The following is a 17,189-nucleotide window of genomic DNA, read 5'->3' on the forward strand; positions in this document are numbered from 1 at the left end:
CACCCCCCCACCCTGGAGAGTGGGGGCCCTCCCCCTGCAGGTGGGCCCTGAGAGGCGTGCACCCCCCACCCTGGAGAGTGGGGGCCCTCCCCCTGCAGGTGGGCCCTGAGAGGCGTGCCCCTGCCCACCCTGGAGAGATAGGGCCCTCCCCCTGCAGGTGGGCCCTGAGAGGCTCACCCCCCGCCGGCCCCGCCTAGGAAAGGCGCAGCCCCGCAGAGCAATGCTCTGGAATCCCGAAGGTTCGCACCCGCAGCCCAACTGGGCAGAGGGCCGTGGTCACGTGGCCACTTTGACTGGACTATGGCTCTGACCTGGGAGGCCTGGCAAGGCAGGGCCAGGACCTGGGATCCTTGGAGCTTTGGGGGAGCAGGGCAGGGAGGCAGGGAGACTCCTCAGCTGTGCCACTCCCAGTGACGGGAACTGGCTAAGAGTGACTCACTCCACCCATCTCCCAAAGAGTCTTTGGATGCCGATGAGAGATGAGGTGAACCCCTGAAAACACAATATGCCAATCCCATTGCTTCTGCTTGCATGATTCTCTGAATGGGGAGCTCACTGCTTCCCCATGGCAGCTTATTTTCTCTTTAGGGACATGGTTGTGCAAAGGTCTCCAGAATGATTCATTCTCCCAATAAGGAAACGAAGGTCCAGAGGTGCCAAGGCATTTACCCAGGTCACGCCTGGTACTCAGTGAAAGAGGCAGGACTAGAACCCAGGGCTCCGATGCCTGGACAATACTCCTTCCATCTCTTTGCTATAGAGTCTCAGACAAGGGCAGTATCTCTGCTGGCTGAGAGGTCAGGGAAGGCTTCCCAGAGGAGGTGACATTTGAGATGGTCCTTAAAAGATGGCACTAGGATATGGCTCGATGTCCCAATTGTTTGGTCCTGCCCGCCATGCCTGTGCTCTTTTCTGCTGTATCTCATACTGAGCATGGCCAGCAGGGAACATAAGTTTATTGAACAGATGGATGGGCGGGTGGATGGGCGGGCAGGGAGGCCACTCCCGGGAGGTGAACGGCAGAGGTAGAGGTCCCTTCAGAGCCGAGGGCATCTTGTGAGGAGTCTTCAGATCCTAGATATTTTCGTGTCCCGAGGATTGTTTTTTCTCTGCAGCTGGCTCAGAGTCTCCGTTTATTGTGTCCTCTCCCCCTGTTTTGTAAACCAGGCCGGGTGACAAAAGGTCACAGCACACACTTGCGTGTGGCCAAGGAGCCGGGCCAACAGCCAGCTTGGCGGAGGCCTCGGGCCAGCCGCCCTCTCCTCCCACCCCAGTGGGGCCAGTGCCTCCCCCAGGCCACCAGGACCTCCAGGGAGCCTGAGCCGTCCCGAGCTACCTCTTGTCTGGAAAACGCACTCCCTGCGGATCTGTGGTTTTGGCTTTTGCTCTTTAGCAAGAATTTCTCTCTCTCCCCCTACCCACACCCCCCACGCTGGGTAATAAATTATTTACATGCTCAGGACAGAAACACTGAAACATGCAGGAAAGTGAGACAAGGACAGCTTTGCAATCCACCTAAAGCAGTGGCTCTAAAGATTTTGGCGATACCCACCCTGCCCTTGCACGGGCTGGGCCATGGGGTTTGGGTTTTAACCTGTTTACAGTCAGATGACATGAGCACATGGTTCTGTCTTCCACTCAGGATGGGGACAGCTATGGGGTGATAAACAAAAATAGGGGGCCTGGGTACCAGGATTCCAGGGCCCGCCACTCACCGGCTGTGTGTCCTGGGAGAAAGCTCACCATCTCTGGGCCCCCATGTTCACTTCTGTGACTTGAGGGGTCTAATATAACAGTGTCTAAGAGCCCTTCCCATGCTTCTAGTCCAGGATCCTGTCAGGTTAACCCTGGGGCAGTTTTCGAGGTAGAAGGGAGAAGGCAGGAGGACAGTGCCTGGTACGAGAATCCTGTACTTCAATTACGATGGCCCTTTGAGCTCAGTCCCCAGCAACTCCGGACATGGGAGAGCCTCCAGACCCCTGGCCACCTCTGACCTAGACCAGACCCCTGAGAGGCCAAGGCCTCTCTCTCCCTGTGGACTGGCATTTACTCGCTGTGTGGCTTTACAGACATCTGATCCCTCTCTGGGCCTCAGTTTCCCCCTCTGTAAAAGAGAAGGTGGAGGTAGGTTGAACGTCTCTTCAGGCAGGACTCTTTTCCCCAATACAATTGCTTGCAGGAACCTGACAGAGAGCAGAGAGGAAGGAGACAAGGACACTTATGGGGCATTTAAAGCACGTCAAGCATCGTTCTAAGCACTTTCCATTCATTAGCCTCTGAATCTTCACAGCAGCTCCAATAGGTGCTCTCAGCATTCCCATTTGACAGATGAAGTAACTGAGGCCCTGAGGGGTTCAGCTGCTTGCCCAAGGGTATGCAGGGCTAGTAAGTGCTAGAGCTGGGATTCTGACCTGGTTGGAGATCAGTTATGAAATCTCAGGTCCTTTGTGGTTCCAGCCCCTTGTGGATGTCTCCAGGCAGCCAGCCCAAGCTCTTCACATTCATGCACGCGCGCGCACACACACACACACACACACACACACAGTGGAAGCTCCTTGCTCCTTGCTTCTGAAACATGGGGGTAATACTGCATCAACTACACAGTGTGGTCTTGAGGATGTAACAGGCGGGGCACCCAGTAGGTTCTTCTATTTCCCCTTGCCTCTACCCTTCAAATGTGTCTGCTGGGGAGAAACAGAGAGAGGAGGCTCACCCTGCCCTCTATCGGTCAGTCAACAATCATTCATTGAGCTCCTACTAGGTGTCAGACACTCGACAGAGAAAGGAAGAAGCCACGCGAGCAACTCTGATAGACGCGCCCAAAATAAACATCTTAGAGAAGGAAGAAGGGAGGAGGGGGAGAGCTCCACGGCTCGAGGTGGTTCAACCAGAGGAAAGAACCAGCGGGGGATGCATATCAAGAGATTTGTTGAGAGGAATAGTTGTAGGGCTGGCTAGGCAAGTCCCAAGTCCAGGACTCCTGGGCACGAAAGGAAGCTGCCGTCCACAAGTGAAAATTTTTCTGGGAAACCGGGTTCTGCTCTTAAGAACTTTCAACTGATTAGGTCAGGCCCACCCAGATCATCGAGGCTCAGCTTCCTTACTTCAGGTCAACTGGTTATGGACTTTAATCACATCTACCAAATGCCCTGTGGCAACATCTCGATCTGTGTTGGACTGGATAACTGGGGGCTGTAGCTTAGCCAAGTTGACACGTAAAGCCACCGTCGCAGGGCACCGGGGGAGGCTCCATGGAAGGGTTCGTAATTCAGTCGGTCTCAACTCCAGCAGGCGGAAGGGGGAAGGGCATTCAGGCAGAGGGCCCAGCTGGAGGGAGGAACTGTCCTTGGGGAACCGGCGTGGGTCGCCGTGGTTGGCTCGCTGTGAGAATGCATTACATACAGAGGGGTTGGAATGAAGAAATGGCTTAGTAAATAACAGTAAATAATTACAATGCCTTTTTTAAGTTGTCGTTAGGACAGCCACGGGACAACATGGAAGCTTCCCTTGCCGGGATATTCCGTGTAAAACCACAGGAGAAGGGAGGATGGCCCAATGTGGATATACAAGGAGCTGTGTTTAGGGACAGAACTCTGGGAGATTTAATATTTTTAAATGCTCTTTACTGTGGTCACACTATCTTTTAAAACAAAAAGGGAGATGTTATTTTTTTTTAAGGGGAAGGAGTGGTGTCAGGAAGTCAGATAAAGTTGTTCAACCATTAAAACTACAAACCCAGCGTGGGAATGAGAAACGAAACGTGCTGAGCAGAGGAGCCTGCCCCTAATGAACAGGAGAGCGAGCCCGGGGTACCTGGGGAGCAGGGTCAGGTCGGCCAGCTCTGCCCTCTGCTGGGGGAGCAGGGGGAGTGAGAGGCTCTGCTCTGCAAGGCTCCTCGCTCCTCCCACCCCCCCGCAACTGTTTCCAAAACATTCTAGGCTCACAGCGTCCAGATGCTGGGAGGGCCCGGGCCTGTGCCCCAGGTTGAGCTGGACCTTCTGACTCAGCTCTCTCCAGGAGGTCCCGGAACCCAGTTCACTCCCCAGGACGCCTGCCACCCCTCCCCAGACGGCTGGGGTCTCCCAGGGGAAGGGGAAAGGAGCCCTTGCAAACTGTGTGCGGAGGCCGCAGTTCTCCCTGCTTTTGAGGCGGATACGGTGCCTGAGCCCCCAACCCTCCCCCCAGCCCAGCATTCGCTGTGGCCTGAAGTTTGCCTTTGTGACCAGCTACAAATATCATCCTACTCGGTGACCATGTGGATCAGATTTTAGAGGAAAACATTTATTCTGGGCGGTGTTGAGAGAGAGACCTCAGTGCTTTCTAGACCCTGGCCTTGACCCCCGCTTGCTGGGTAGTCTGAGAGATTTTACTTCTTTATGGAGCAACTGTTTTTTAAGAGGTTGGGATGCACAAAAAACACAGTGGCGGCACAGTGGAGGGTAGAAAGATGAATGGGGGGGTGCTCCCTCTGAGAAGCCTGAAGGTAATGGGACAGATGCACACACACACACACACACACACAGCTATCTCTGAGGGAGAGGTGCGCACCCCCCCGGGGACCGAGGACAGAACTGGGTGATCTCAAGGATTCCCCTGGATGGGCGGGGCAGGGGTGTCCCAGGGACACTCTTGGCTCTCCATCTGGCTGTGGAAATGCTGTCTGGAAACCGTAGCTGGTTGTGTGAGCTGGAGGGCGGGCCACGTGGAAGGGACTCCCCCTAAGTGCCACAGCCCAGGTGTGGCTGGGGCAGACAGGCCCTCTCAGGTGGGGCAGGAAGAGCCACACACATAATGGGACTCGGCCACCACGTGCTTCGTGCATTTGGCACGTGCTGGTCTCCTGTGCCTCACAGCGGCCCCGGGAGGTGGGGGCTATTTTCATACTAAGCCCCAAATAGGAGGCGGGTAGAGGGGGTCTCAGGTCCTGGCCTGGCTCCTGAGCCTTACGCCTGGGCGCCAAGCCGGGCTTCCCCTGTGCGACACACGTCTCCAGGGAGGCGCCTCGGGCTGTTTCCCACACTCTGCCATCCCTCAGCCCCGCCGTCTCCGCGCCACCTCCGCACCCGTCTCTTCAATCCTGACTTACTTTTGAACTGTAACGTCATATCACCAACTCAAATAGAAAACGGGTATCGCTTGTCATTTAAAAATAAATGCAAATGACTATTATTGTATTGCGCATTGACTATAAACGAGATAAAGTCTGGCTAGATTTGGGGGGCCAGCCTGGGCAGGGACCTGCCCTCATTGCTGGGAAATTATAGATACCAGAGAGGCGTTGGGGACACACCAGCTCAGCGGGGAGTGACTAAATGATTGGGGTTACCATCCAGTTCACAAACCCCACTTTGAGGACCCTGGGCTCTAACATGTGGCCACAGGGCCCTGGGCTGGACTTGGCTCCAGGCCGGGGCTCCGGACCAGGCAGGACTTGGCCCTTGAGGGAGCCGCTGTCGCTCTCAGGCGGGGTTCTGGGAAAGCTGTGTAAGCTCCCTCTCAGGCTGCAGTGGAATCTACCCCTGACAGCTCCCAGATCCAATGTTTATGTGATTCAGTGAAGGGAAATATTTTTAAAGTAAGTCTTCTCGGACAGAATTCGAGGGAGGTGGTGTACAAGTGAGTCAGAATGCTGAGTCTTCCTTCCAAGGCATCGGTTTGAGAAATGAGGGGGAAATCGCTCGGAGTCACCTCCTCCCCACCCCCACCCCAGCCAGCCGGTGGGGGCAGGGCCCACCCTGGCTCTGAGGATGGGGAAAACCAGGCCAGAGATGAAGGGACTTACTCAGGCTCACACACAGCGCTGCCCTCCTGATCGCGGCCACCACCCGGCTGCCCACGTACCCACCACGCCACGCCCCCTGCCAAATTCCTTTAAATAATTCTCTGACATCTGATTTTATGACCCAGGGTCCCAGTAGGAAAGAGAGGGTGCATTCGAACTGGGTAATATGAACAGGTTGTTTACAGAGGGTTCAGAAAGCATGTGGGGTGCTACAGGGGCCTCTGAGCTGGCACAGCCACGGTCCCACTCCACACCCTCCCCAAGTGAGGCCTGAGCTAGCAAAAGGAGGTGGCAGTTACCGGCCTCCACAAGGGACAGCCAGCCCCGGAGGCCCCCAAGGAGGGAGCTAAAGAGGAAACACCCCTTCCTCTCTCTCTCCTCCCACCCTCAGGCTCCTGCTGCAGCCCCCACTGGCCAAACCCCATGGGAAGCCAGGCGGCAGAGAGCCCAGTGTGGTCCCCAGGGGTCTGCAGGGAGAGTGGCCTGGAGCATCCCTCCACGGCTCCCACACGGAGGTCCTGCCCAGCACATACCCCCCCCCCACACACACACCTCCAAACAAATACAAAGGAACAGCTAGAATGGCCTCAGGCTCCCACTTCTCTGGGGTCCTTAAACCTCCTGGGCTCTGGGCTTCTGGAGCGATAAGAGCCCTTGACTTTGTTTTGAAAATGAGAGCAATGTTTCCAGCCATTAGCAAGCGATTAGGATCCAGCTGGGCAGATTGGGCCAGATCTGGGGTCACCAAGCCAGGAACACTGGTGAGGGAACTTCAGGCTCCTGGCCAGGTGACTGAGCTGGGGGCCTCGCATTACCTGACAGCTGTCACTGTCCCCAAGGAAACGGGAGAACCTGGCCGGGGAGTTCAATTTCTGTCTTCCCCACTGAATCTCAGCACCCAAAAAACACTCAGTGACTGTTGTTGAGAAATGAATGATTCAGACACATGACCCCCAGTTGAATCTTCTTTCCATGGGTCAGGCAGGGCCCAGCAGAAAGGCAGCCACAGGTCTTCTTCCCCTCCCTGGAGCCCCTCCTTGAGGACCAGGACTTTACCGCTCACCGCATCCCATGCAAGTTCGGATCTGGACCTCAGGTCCGCCGGGGGTTCCTGCAAACCTTTAACGGGTGTCCATTGAACAAGGTCCCCTTCCTTTCCTGTTTACCAGTCGGGCTTTTCATTTCTAATGTGCTCAAGTTTCCTGAACGAGCTTCCCCTGCCTTATCTCCACCTCCCACCGCTGAGCGAGGACAGCTGGCTTCTGCGAGCCCAGTGCCGTTTGCAGACTCCCCCGGCTGAGGAGGGGCTGGGGCTGGGGCGGGATCGGGGCTGCACCCGCGGGCACACGCACATGCACACATGCGCTCAGCTTTGCACACCTTCCCAGGCAGGAGCGAGAGGGCCCGTGGGATCCTGGAGAGAGCTCCAGGTCCGGCACCGAAGGGTCAGTTAAGACTCTGGGACACATCACCGCACCTCTGTGCATCCCATTTCCTTCTGGGCAAGGCAAGCATACCTCAGATGCCTGCCTCCCAGGGGTGCAGTTAACCATGAGGAGGGCAGAGAAAGGCTTTGTCCCTAGAAGCCCCGCTGGGCAGAAAGGCTTGCCCCTTTCACCTGGGACACAGGTGGGGCCCGGCTCAGAACCTGAGAGCACATTGTCATGGTCACCACAGTGGGTGGAGATGCTCATCTGTACCGTGTCCCTCATTACGCTCTAAGCTCCCTGAGGTTCTGTCACATCTCCATCACAGCAAGACGAGCCTGTCCTCTGGTCCAGACCCCTCCCTGAGCTCCAGACCCACGCTGGGTCCCGCATCTACTTACACCCACACCTGCAAGTCACAAAAGCACTCAGACTTAACAGGTTCAAGTCTTAGCCCGTGATCCTGTTTCTCCGAGTCAGCCCACCCCCTCCTTCCCTTCACAGGAGATAGCAGCACCCAGGCGTGGGGAGTCCTTGGCACTTTTTCACCCCCATCCCTGACCCCCCCATTTCCAACTTTGCACCGGGCATGTCAGTTTTAGTCTCTGAACACCTCTGGAGCTCAATCTCCCCAGGCCCCATCATCCCGTGCCTGATTCCTCCCCAGGCTCCATCATCCCGTGCTGATTCCTCCCCAAGCCCCATCAGCCCATGCTGATTCCTCCCCAGGCTCCATCATCCTGGGCTGATTCCTCCCCAGGCTCCATCATCCTGTGCCTAATTCCTCCCCAAGTCCCATCATCCCCTGCTGATTCCTCCTCAGGCCCCATCACCCCATGATGATTCCTCCCCAGGCTCCATCATCCTGGGCTGATTCCTCCCCAGGCTCCATCATCCTGTGCCTAATTCCTCCCCAAGTCCCATCATCCCCTGCTGATTCCTCCTCAGGCCCCATCACCCCATGATGATTCCTCCCCAGGCTCCATCATCCTGGGCTGATTCCTCCCCAGGCCCCATCACCCCCTGCTGATTTCTTCCCAGGCTCCATCATCCCGTGCCTGATTCCTCCCCAAGCCCCATCATCCCCTGCTGATTCCTCCCCAGGCTCCGTCATCCCATGCAGATTCCTTCTCAGGCTCCATCATCCCATGCAGATTCCTTCCCAGGCTCCATCATCCCGTGCAGATTCCTTCCCAGGCTCCATCATCCCGTGCCTGATTCCTCCCCAGACCCCATCATCCCCTGCTGATTCCTCCCCAGGCTCCATCATCCCCTGCTGATTCCTCCCCAGGCTCCATCATCCCATGCTGATTCCTCCCCAGACCCCATCATCCTGTGCTGATTCCTCCCCAGGCTCCATCATCCGGTGCCTAAACTAATGGGCTGCACCCGTTAACCTGTCTCCCTGCTTCCACTCTACTCCTCGCCTCCCCACCCACCACAATCCCATCTCCCTCAGCAGCCACCAGGGCTTAACCCACATCCACACCCAGCTTCTTCCTGCCTCGGGGCCTTTGCTCCCACTGCTCCTTCTGCCGAGACATCCTCTCCACCGCCATCCCTCACCCAGCTTACTCCCGCCCACCCTTGGATCTCATAATAAACACCCATCCCCTGCCCCAGGCTGCTCTAGGACCCGTGTGACGTGCTGTCTTGGGCCTTGTGTTTTATTGCCTGGCACTTACATCAGTGTTCAGCTGTGCAAAGGCTACTTGAGCAACATCTGCCTTCTGCAGGAACCACAAGCTCCTGGGGGGCAGACATGCGCCCTCCTCCCCGTCACGTCCCCAGCATCCAGTATAAGGTCAATCTGCTAAGTGAGGGCTCCATGTCCCTGCCTCGGGAGAACACGTGTGTTTTCTGGCCCCCAGCCTGCCACCCAACCACCTTTCTCTTCCAGGTAACACAGGTGAGGCCGCACTCAACGCCCCGCACAGTCCAAATGTTCTCTACCTGGAACAGGCCAATATTCCTGTCCTTTCACGAAGACCTGGCACCCACCACAGCCTATTTCAGGTGAGTCAAAGGGATTCCTCAGTTTACCATTTATGGGGCAGGGGGGGCGTACAGCCTGGAGAACGCCAGGACCGTGCATCTTTCATCTCATTTAACAGTTGAAGCAACAGGCAGTGTTCAATCCAAAGACAACACCTCCCAAGGGCTGACGAGGCCAGTGTTCAAATCCTGGCGGACTTGTTGGGGCGGAGACAGCGGGTGGTTCTGTGGCGTTTGGGGAGGGGGTGTGCAGGAAGAGAAGACGTTTCTGGCGGTCATACCTGAGCTCTCCTGGATGAACTTGGACATGAAGACAGTGAAATTCTGAAGTCAACACCCAAGGAGTCACATGGAGATGTGCCGCGTCGCCGTGCAGACAGGGTATCGCCAGCACATGGCTGGCATCTGGTGGAAGGCCAGAACACGCGAAAGAGAGAATGTGCAGGAAATTTGTCTCAAGTACATTAGGAGCAGGGAAAAGGGAGAGTCAGTCCTAAGGGGGGCAATGTTGCCAAGACAAAGGGGTGAGGGGCCCAGCCTGGCCTCTCCCTCCCGCGGTGGGTGTGGCCTACAAAGGGGATGATCGGGTGGCTATTCTGGCCATCCTGTGGATCCTCAGGGCCAGCTGTCGGCCAGGGGCCATGCCTTTGGCTAAGGAGTGTCTTGCTGGAAAGTTAACAGGTAGCCTCTGGAGTGATCAGTCTCTGGAGAGCTAGACCATGAGAGACCACTCCCTGGGCTTGGAGCACTGAGGAAATGGGTTTCTGTAGCTGCAGAGATGGGACCAGAGGCTGGACCAAGGGGACTGTCCGGAAGGTCTCACCTGCAGAGGGCTCTGCAGAGAAGCCTGTCTGTTTGCACAGGTCAGGAATTTAAGGCCCAGGGGGGTGGGTTGTCCCTGCTCCATGATGTCTGGGGCCCCAGCTGGAAGACTCAATGGCTGGGGAAGCCGAATCTCCCCGGTGGCAAGCTGGTTCCCCTCCATGAGGCTGTGTGAGGACAGCATGGTGGCTGGAGCCCCAGGGTGGGCACCCGGCTCTGAGGAGGAAGCTGCAGTGCATTTTAGGACCTAGTCTTGGGCGTCACACACTGTTGCTGCTTCCACCACCGAGGCTGGTAAGCAAGTCACCGAGTCCTCTACACTCACTGACAGAGGAATTAGACTCCACCTTTGGAAGGGAGGCAGTCAACAAGTTCTTGGACATGTGAAAACCACCAGAAGAATCTTTCCGGAGAGTATTTCCTGCCCCATCCCTCGCTTCTTGGAGCCCTCCGGGCAAAGCCTCTCTCTCAGGGCCCGGAGATGACCCACATTCCCTTATGCAGCCCATCTCCTGCCCCTGCCCGCCTCTGACACCTGGTCCCCCCTCCAGACAGGCCCTGCGCCTCTGCCTGGCCTGTCCTCTCTCCTTCTTGTCCCTTCATCCCTGGAGACCCAGCTCCAGAGTTACCTTGACCTTCTCCCCCTCCCCCAATGCTGTGTCCTGTGCCCCTCGTCCGACCCCTTGGCACTCATCAGACACTGGGCCATGGGCAGGGCCGGGGACACTGGTATCCCCTCTGGGTCCCTACAGCCAGGGTGGGGCTTAGCCCAGAGAAGACACCCCAGACTCATTCAGAGGATGGATGTGCGAGGAATGTCGGTCCCAGGTCTCCAGTCGGGCCCCTCAGGGCCTGGCAGCCAGCCGCTCCAGGAAACGAGAGGCTTTTCCTGGGAAATCCCAGAGGCAGTCAGCAAGCTCTTTCCCGCTACTTGTTGCTCAGTCCCTCCCGGCTGAGCCTGTCCAACAGTCCACAGCCCAGGAAAAGCCCTTCCACCTCCACCTTCCTCCCCTCCCCCCTCCCCCACGGGGCACTAGGGCAGTGCCCGATTAGTCCTGCCCTCTGGGTCGTGTCTTCATACCCACTCTTTCATTCGGATCTTGCAAGAGCTGCGCAAGACAAAAAACAAAACAAAATAGAAGCTCAGAAAGGTCATGCGATCTGCCCAAGACCACACAGCTAGGGTTGGGACCCATGTCTTTTTTCAGCACACCCAGGCCGTCTTGCTGAAGGTAGAGATGAGTCAGCCTCAACAGCAACCCTTCTAGAAAGTGAACGGCCTCGTGGTCTGAGTCTTACCCAAGAGTGAAAAGGGAGCCGTGGGTTCCTGAGGAAGCATCAATACGGGGGCAAGAACCTGCTCACCGTGGTGCTGGATGGAGTTTAACACTGCTCATAAAAAACGCATAATAAGAGTTTAATAGGCTCACAAAAAAGATAATGGTTGATGTTTGTTGAACCGAGTGCAGTGCTTGGGGCTTTCTGCACATTGTCTTAGCTCCTCGCCACAACCCTGAGTGGTAGATTTTCTTATTCCTTTTACAAGGTGGATGGATCACTGAGGTTCAGAGAGGTTAATTAACTTACCCAAGGTCACACAGCTAACGAATGAGCCAGGAGTTGAACCCAGGACGGTCGGGCTCCAAAACCCCTGCTCTCCCTCTTCATTACGTAACCTCTGATCCCCACCAACGCTTTGCTGCTGGAGGGTACAGTGACCCAGTGCCACCTTCTGCCGGAAGGAGAAAGGGCCTGGGCAGATGGGCCAAGGTCTCTGAGTCAGGCTGGAATCTCCCTGTCTGGCACGATATCGTTCTTCTGTTCTAATAAATGAATTGCCTATGGCCAGACCAGGAGAGGCTGACGGATGACCAGCCTCCCTGGGAAGGGCCCCTGCGATAAGGAAGGAATGTGCCGAGCCTCCTCCCATCCTGGAAGCTTCCAGGAGGTCCAGAGTCCGAGACTCGTGTTCAGCAGAGCCGGTGATGGATGCTGGCCAAGGAAACATCCCGGTGGAGCCACGAGACGAGGAACGGGAGCTGTCCGCTTAGGCCCAAGGAGCAGAGGCGCCCACCTGAGGCCCCGGGGAGTCAGATGTGCCCACACCGTGCCTCGGAGCGCAGCCGAAGCAGAAGGGCCCGAGCGCGCCCTGACTTCGCCCTCCGGGAGCTGCTCGCTGACCGCCCCTCCCCTTCTGCATCCGTCGCTTCTCCTTCCCCCTGTGACCCTGAGGTGTAACAGCCTCTCTTCTACTTTTCTTTCAGCGCTGAAATGCTCAACAGCACCTCCCAGGCCCACCCGCCTTCTCTCAACGAGACATCCTCGCAGGGCAGCAGCTGCTTCTCCTCCGAGCTGTGGGGCTGGCTCAACACCATCCAGGCCCCCTTCCTCTGGGTGCTGTTCGTGCTGACGGTGCTCGAGAACACCTTTGTCCTCAGCGTCTTCTGCCTGCACAAGAGCAGGTGCACGGTGGCCGAGATCTACCTGGGCAACCTGGCCCTGGCCGACCTGATCCTGGCCTGCGGGCTGCCCTTCTGGGCCGTCACCATCGCCAACAACTTCGACTGGCTCTTCGGGGAGGCCCTGTGCCGCATGGTGAACACCATGACCTACATGAACCTGTACAGCAGCATCTGCTTCCTCATGCTCGTGAGCATCGACCGCTACCTGGCCCTGGTGAAAACCATGTCCGTGGGCCGGACGCGCGGCGTGCGCTGGGCCAAGCTCTACAGCCTGGTGATCTGGGGGTGCGCCCTGCTCCTGAGCTCGCCCATGCTGGCCTTCCGGACCATGAAGAACTACAGGGACGAGGGCTACAACGTCACGGCCTGCGTCATCACCTACCCGTCCCGCGTCTGGGAGGTGTTCACCAACATGCTCCTGAACCTCGTGGGCTTCCTCCTGCCCCTGAGCGTCATCACCTTCTGCACCGTGCAGATCATGCAGGTGCTGCGCAACAACGAGATGCAGAAGTTCAAGGAGATGCAGACGGAGAGGAAGGCCGCGGTGCTGGTCCTGGCCGTGCTGCTGCTGTTCATCGTCTGCTGGCTGCCCTTCCAGGTCAGCACCTTCCTGGACACGCTCCTGCGCCTGGGGGTCCTGTCCGGCTGCTGGGACGAGCACGTCGTGGACGTGTTCACGCAGATCGCCACCTACGTGGCCTACAGCAACAGCTGCCTCAACCCGCTGGTGTACGCCGTCGTGGGCAAGCGCTTCCGCAAGAAGTCCCGAGAGGTGTACCAGCGACTGTGCCAGAAGGGGGGCTGCGTGGCGCGGCCCAGCCCGGTGGAGAACTCCATGGGCACGCTGCGCACCTCCATCTCCGTGGACCGGCAGATCCACAAGCTGGGCGGGGCGGGGACCAGCCAGTGAGGGGGCGCGGCGGGGGCCACTGTGAATGTGTGTGAGGTTCGTGGACGGGTGCTCCCCGCGATGTGCCCACCTAGGAATGGCCGTCATCCCTCGCGTGACCTTGGTCAACAGGTCGGCGCCTGCAGGGGACGCAGGAGCGTGATTCCGGCCCTGCCCCGGGTTGCAGTGAGCACAGCTGTGAGTCTGGGGTGACCCCGTGCACCCCCAAGAGCTCCATGGACATGACAGCATTAGTAGCATTCTTATTGGCTCCCACCCCTGGGCCAGTCGGCTCCTTCCCAGCAGTGGAGGGGACCTGGGAGCAGGGACAGGGGTGACTGAGCTGTCCTCCCACCTGGCGCCCCCCTGCCCCAGCGTGACAGCTTGGATCCAGAAGAGCCACCACCGCAGCTCGCCGAGTCTGGCTGAGCTTTTGCCGAGTCTCTTTAACCCGCTCGGCTAGGGCTGCGGAGGATGATTTCTCAGATGGATGAAGGTGAACCTCTGAGAGCCCTGGTAAGGCCCTGGGGATCAGGATTCTGTCACTCCCTTAGCCAATGGACAAGGTGGCAGGTGCCCAAGAAGAACCCAACCCAGCACCTGCTGTGTGCGCAGCGTTGAGCACTGCGGACGACAGGGAGGAGAGAGAAAGCCTCTGTCCTGCAGGGACCCGCAAGCTCGCGCGGGGACCACTGAGCACTCGGCCACCGGCAGGCTGTCCTACGACGTGGTCACCCAGAGCCCGCGGGCGGCGCCCAGCAGAGGGGTGAGGAGCCTGCGCCCCAGCTCCCCGACAGCCAGTTCCACGTCGCCGTGTTCCTGCCTCAGTTTCCTCCTCTGTGACCTCAGGTTGTGAGGGTTAAAGGAGGGAACCAGCACAGAAGGACTTTGAAGAACCAACGGTGCTATGAAACTGTGAGGTGTTATCACGCACACAGCGGGGTCTGGGGAAGACAGAACCTGGAGGGCCAGCGGGGTCTGCGGCCAAGAGCCCACAGATCCTGGCCGACCCAGCTCCAGACTTTAAAACGGGAAGGGCTCCCTCCCCATCCCAGCTTTCCCCCCGCCAGCCACAGCCCCCTGCCCCGGGGCACACACCCACTTGCAGCTGGAAAGACGAAACAGGGGCAAGAAGGAGCCACCATTCGGTGTTGGAATGAAGCTAAACTCACACGTACTGTGAGTGGGAAAAGGAGACTGCGCCTCGCCGTGGTGGCCCTCACGCGTCAGTGGACCTGTGGTCGCCTAAGGGTCCCCGAGGAGCAGAGCCACATCACAGCGCCGCCTCCTGATGGTCACTAGAGACCACGTGTGGGGCGGGAGGGGGGCCGCCCTGAGGGCCGTGCTGACACCTCGATAAAGAACATCTGTCCCCTGAAAGCTCCCCCGCGCAGTCGCTTTGTAAAGAGGGAGCATTTCGCACGGGGTGAGAGAGGGGTGGGCGGTGTCACCGTGTGTGTTTTCTGTACAGCATCATAAACGCACGAGTTTTTGCACAGCTCTTTCTTCCGCTACAACGGCCGGCACCCTGAGCTTCCTCAGGGACACGGGAGTCAGAAGCCTTGGGGGTGTCCATTCATTTCTGCTGAACCTACTTTAGGGAGCCTGTCCCGTAGGTGGATGGTGTCCAAGCTTCTGTGGTAGTGTATCCTTGTAAGTAAAAGAGCTTTAATTACATATACCCAATATGTATACTTATTAATGCGTATTACCATGTACACTCTAAAATACACTCAAGTAGAAATTTAAGAAAATTTAATAGGATTTCCCCCATCCTACATTCCTGCACTGGTCACTCATTACCAGGCTCCCCCCAGGTGCCCCTGAGGCCCCACGAGGCCCTAGAGTCACAGAGATGGCAGTGGCTCCATCATTCAAGCGTGTAATATATATTCACTGAGTGCCTTTCATTTGACCTCCCTGTCACATCAGGAGGGTCCTCTACAATGTCCAGATGAAGTAGTTGTCAAGCCATGACTTGCTTACTCCCAGTGGTGGGGAACTCACCATCTATTCTATTTGGGGGCCCCTTTCTTATTCAGGTATTCACTCATTCATTAAGTGAAACTTGCATTCTGTGTCTACAGCAATGGCACTGCCCCATCGACACATCCATCCATCCATCGGTGCCAGAAACCTAGGGCTCCTGGGCAAATGCACCCCCTCCTTCGTCCCTTCCACCCAATAGACCAGCAGCTCTGATATTCCACCTGTTTCCTGAATCATCTTCTTTTTCTGTGTCTAACCATCATCTCTTACTGGTCTCCTCACCTCCGACAAGAGCCGCCACCATCTCCCAACCGTTAGTCTCTCCTCTGCAGCCAGTGATGTCATTAAAGAAAGCAAATACTACCATAGAGGCTTTAAACAGAAAAAGACGGTGTTTGGGAGCTAAGGCTTTGGGGCCGGGCAGACCTGGATTCCCGTTCTGGTTCTGGCTCGGGCTCTTCCTTGCTGTGTGGCCCTGGGTATCCCACTCATCCTTTCTGAGTCGACATTTACATCTCGGGGGTAACTGGGGTGATAATGATGGCATCTCCCTCAAAGAGCTGCTAACAGAATTAGTGTATGACAGTGTTTGACACAGTGCCTGGTAGAGCTGTCACAATGGCAATGATGGTGACGATGATGATGGTGATGTGATGGTGATGGTGATGATGGTGATGGTGATGGTGATGGTGATGGTGGTGATGATATGATGGTGATGATGATGGTGATGTGTGATGGCGGTGGTGATGCTGTTGGTGAGGGTGACAATGGCACCCTCTAACAGAAAACCCTTCGGTAGTGTTCCACTATGCTTGAGATAAGTCCCACATCCATAACGTGGCTTGCAAGAGCCGTCATGAGCTGAGCCCTGCCGGTGTCTTTCCCCTTCTCTACGTCCAAGCTCTTTCTCTACCCTCCAGCCACACTGGACACCGATGCCTGGACAGAGTCCATCAGGGAATCCAACCCCTTCCTGGTGCCCTCACTTCCACCAGCCTGCACCCATCACCAGCGGCCTTGGGCTTGGAAAAAGTTGCCCACAAGTGCCCCAGGGAGCTCACTCACCCAAGGGACTTTGTTCACAGGCAGGAGCATAACTCAAGAAGTCTGCAGTCCAGAGGGAAGCCACCGGCTGGAAATCTGAGCAGGGCTGTCTGCAGGTAGAAACAGGCTGGGAGAGCTTCTGTCCCACCTCCCGCCATCCTAGTCAGGCGACATTCACGGCCCCTCGACTCCTGACCCTCTTTGGCTCCAGCAAGCTTGTGAGATGAGGCAAAGCCCAAGGTGGGCCTGTGGTGGACTCGGAACCGAGAACTGGGCCCAGCCTGCCCTGGCGGGAGCTGGTGAGGACCTGGCTCAGAGGTGTAAACTGAATACAGGTGACCCAATGGGAGCTAGCAAGTGATGGCTACCGTTGATTTATGAACCATCTATTTATGAAGCCACCTGGGAGCAGTCTCTATGATTCGGGAGATGAAGCCTCTGTGTGTCACCCTAGCAGTGAGCTTCACTATCTCCTGTTACTCAATCCCTGAGCCTGCTGCAGAGGCTCACACAGCTCTGACCTCTTGCCACCCCCGGGGGGGGGGGGGGATGTGGGTGTCAGGGATGAGCAAGGAGGTCATGGTTGAGCAAGAGCTGGTGATTGAAAAGTTAATGGTTTGTTTGTGGTTTGAGCTGAGGTTAAAGGGGCCCCATGAGAAAACCTCACCTTCTGCTGAACTCTCAGACTTAACCCTCACACCCCCTCAGGTGGAAACTGAGGCCCAGAGAGCGAAGTAGCCAAGGCAGAGGGTGCCTGGAAGCCCTCCCGGTCTCCATGA

The 17,189-nt window shown here is 57.1% G+C and overlaps 1 protein-coding gene across 2 annotated transcripts in view; it reads left to right on the top strand.

Annotated features, from left to right (window-relative positions):
* LOC308549016 (B2 bradykinin receptor-like) overlaps nucleotides 1–17,189 on the top strand; it is a 43,168-nt gene that overhangs the window by 10,949 nt on the left and 15,030 nt on the right. Inside the window, exons 2-3 of one of the 2 annotated variants that reach the window (XM_081121244.1) lie at nucleotides 9,110–9,225; nucleotides 12,291–15,055. In XM_081121244.1, coding sequence (XP_080977370.1) covers nucleotides 9,152–9,225; nucleotides 12,291–13,398 — 1,182 coding nt within the window. In that variant the 5' untranslated portion in view covers nucleotides 9,110–9,151 and the 3' untranslated portion in view covers nucleotides 13,399–15,055. Of the gene's footprint in view, nucleotides 1–9,109; nucleotides 9,226–12,290; nucleotides 15,056–17,189 lie in introns of those variants that run through there. The other variant, XM_081121245.1, reaches the window with a different exon arrangement.

The sequence above is a fragment of the Miniopterus schreibersii genome (assembly GCF_964146895.1).
Source record: "Miniopterus schreibersii genome assembly, chromosome: 1".
Lineage (NCBI taxonomy): Eukaryota > Metazoa > Chordata > Mammalia > Chiroptera > Miniopteridae > Miniopterus > Miniopterus schreibersii.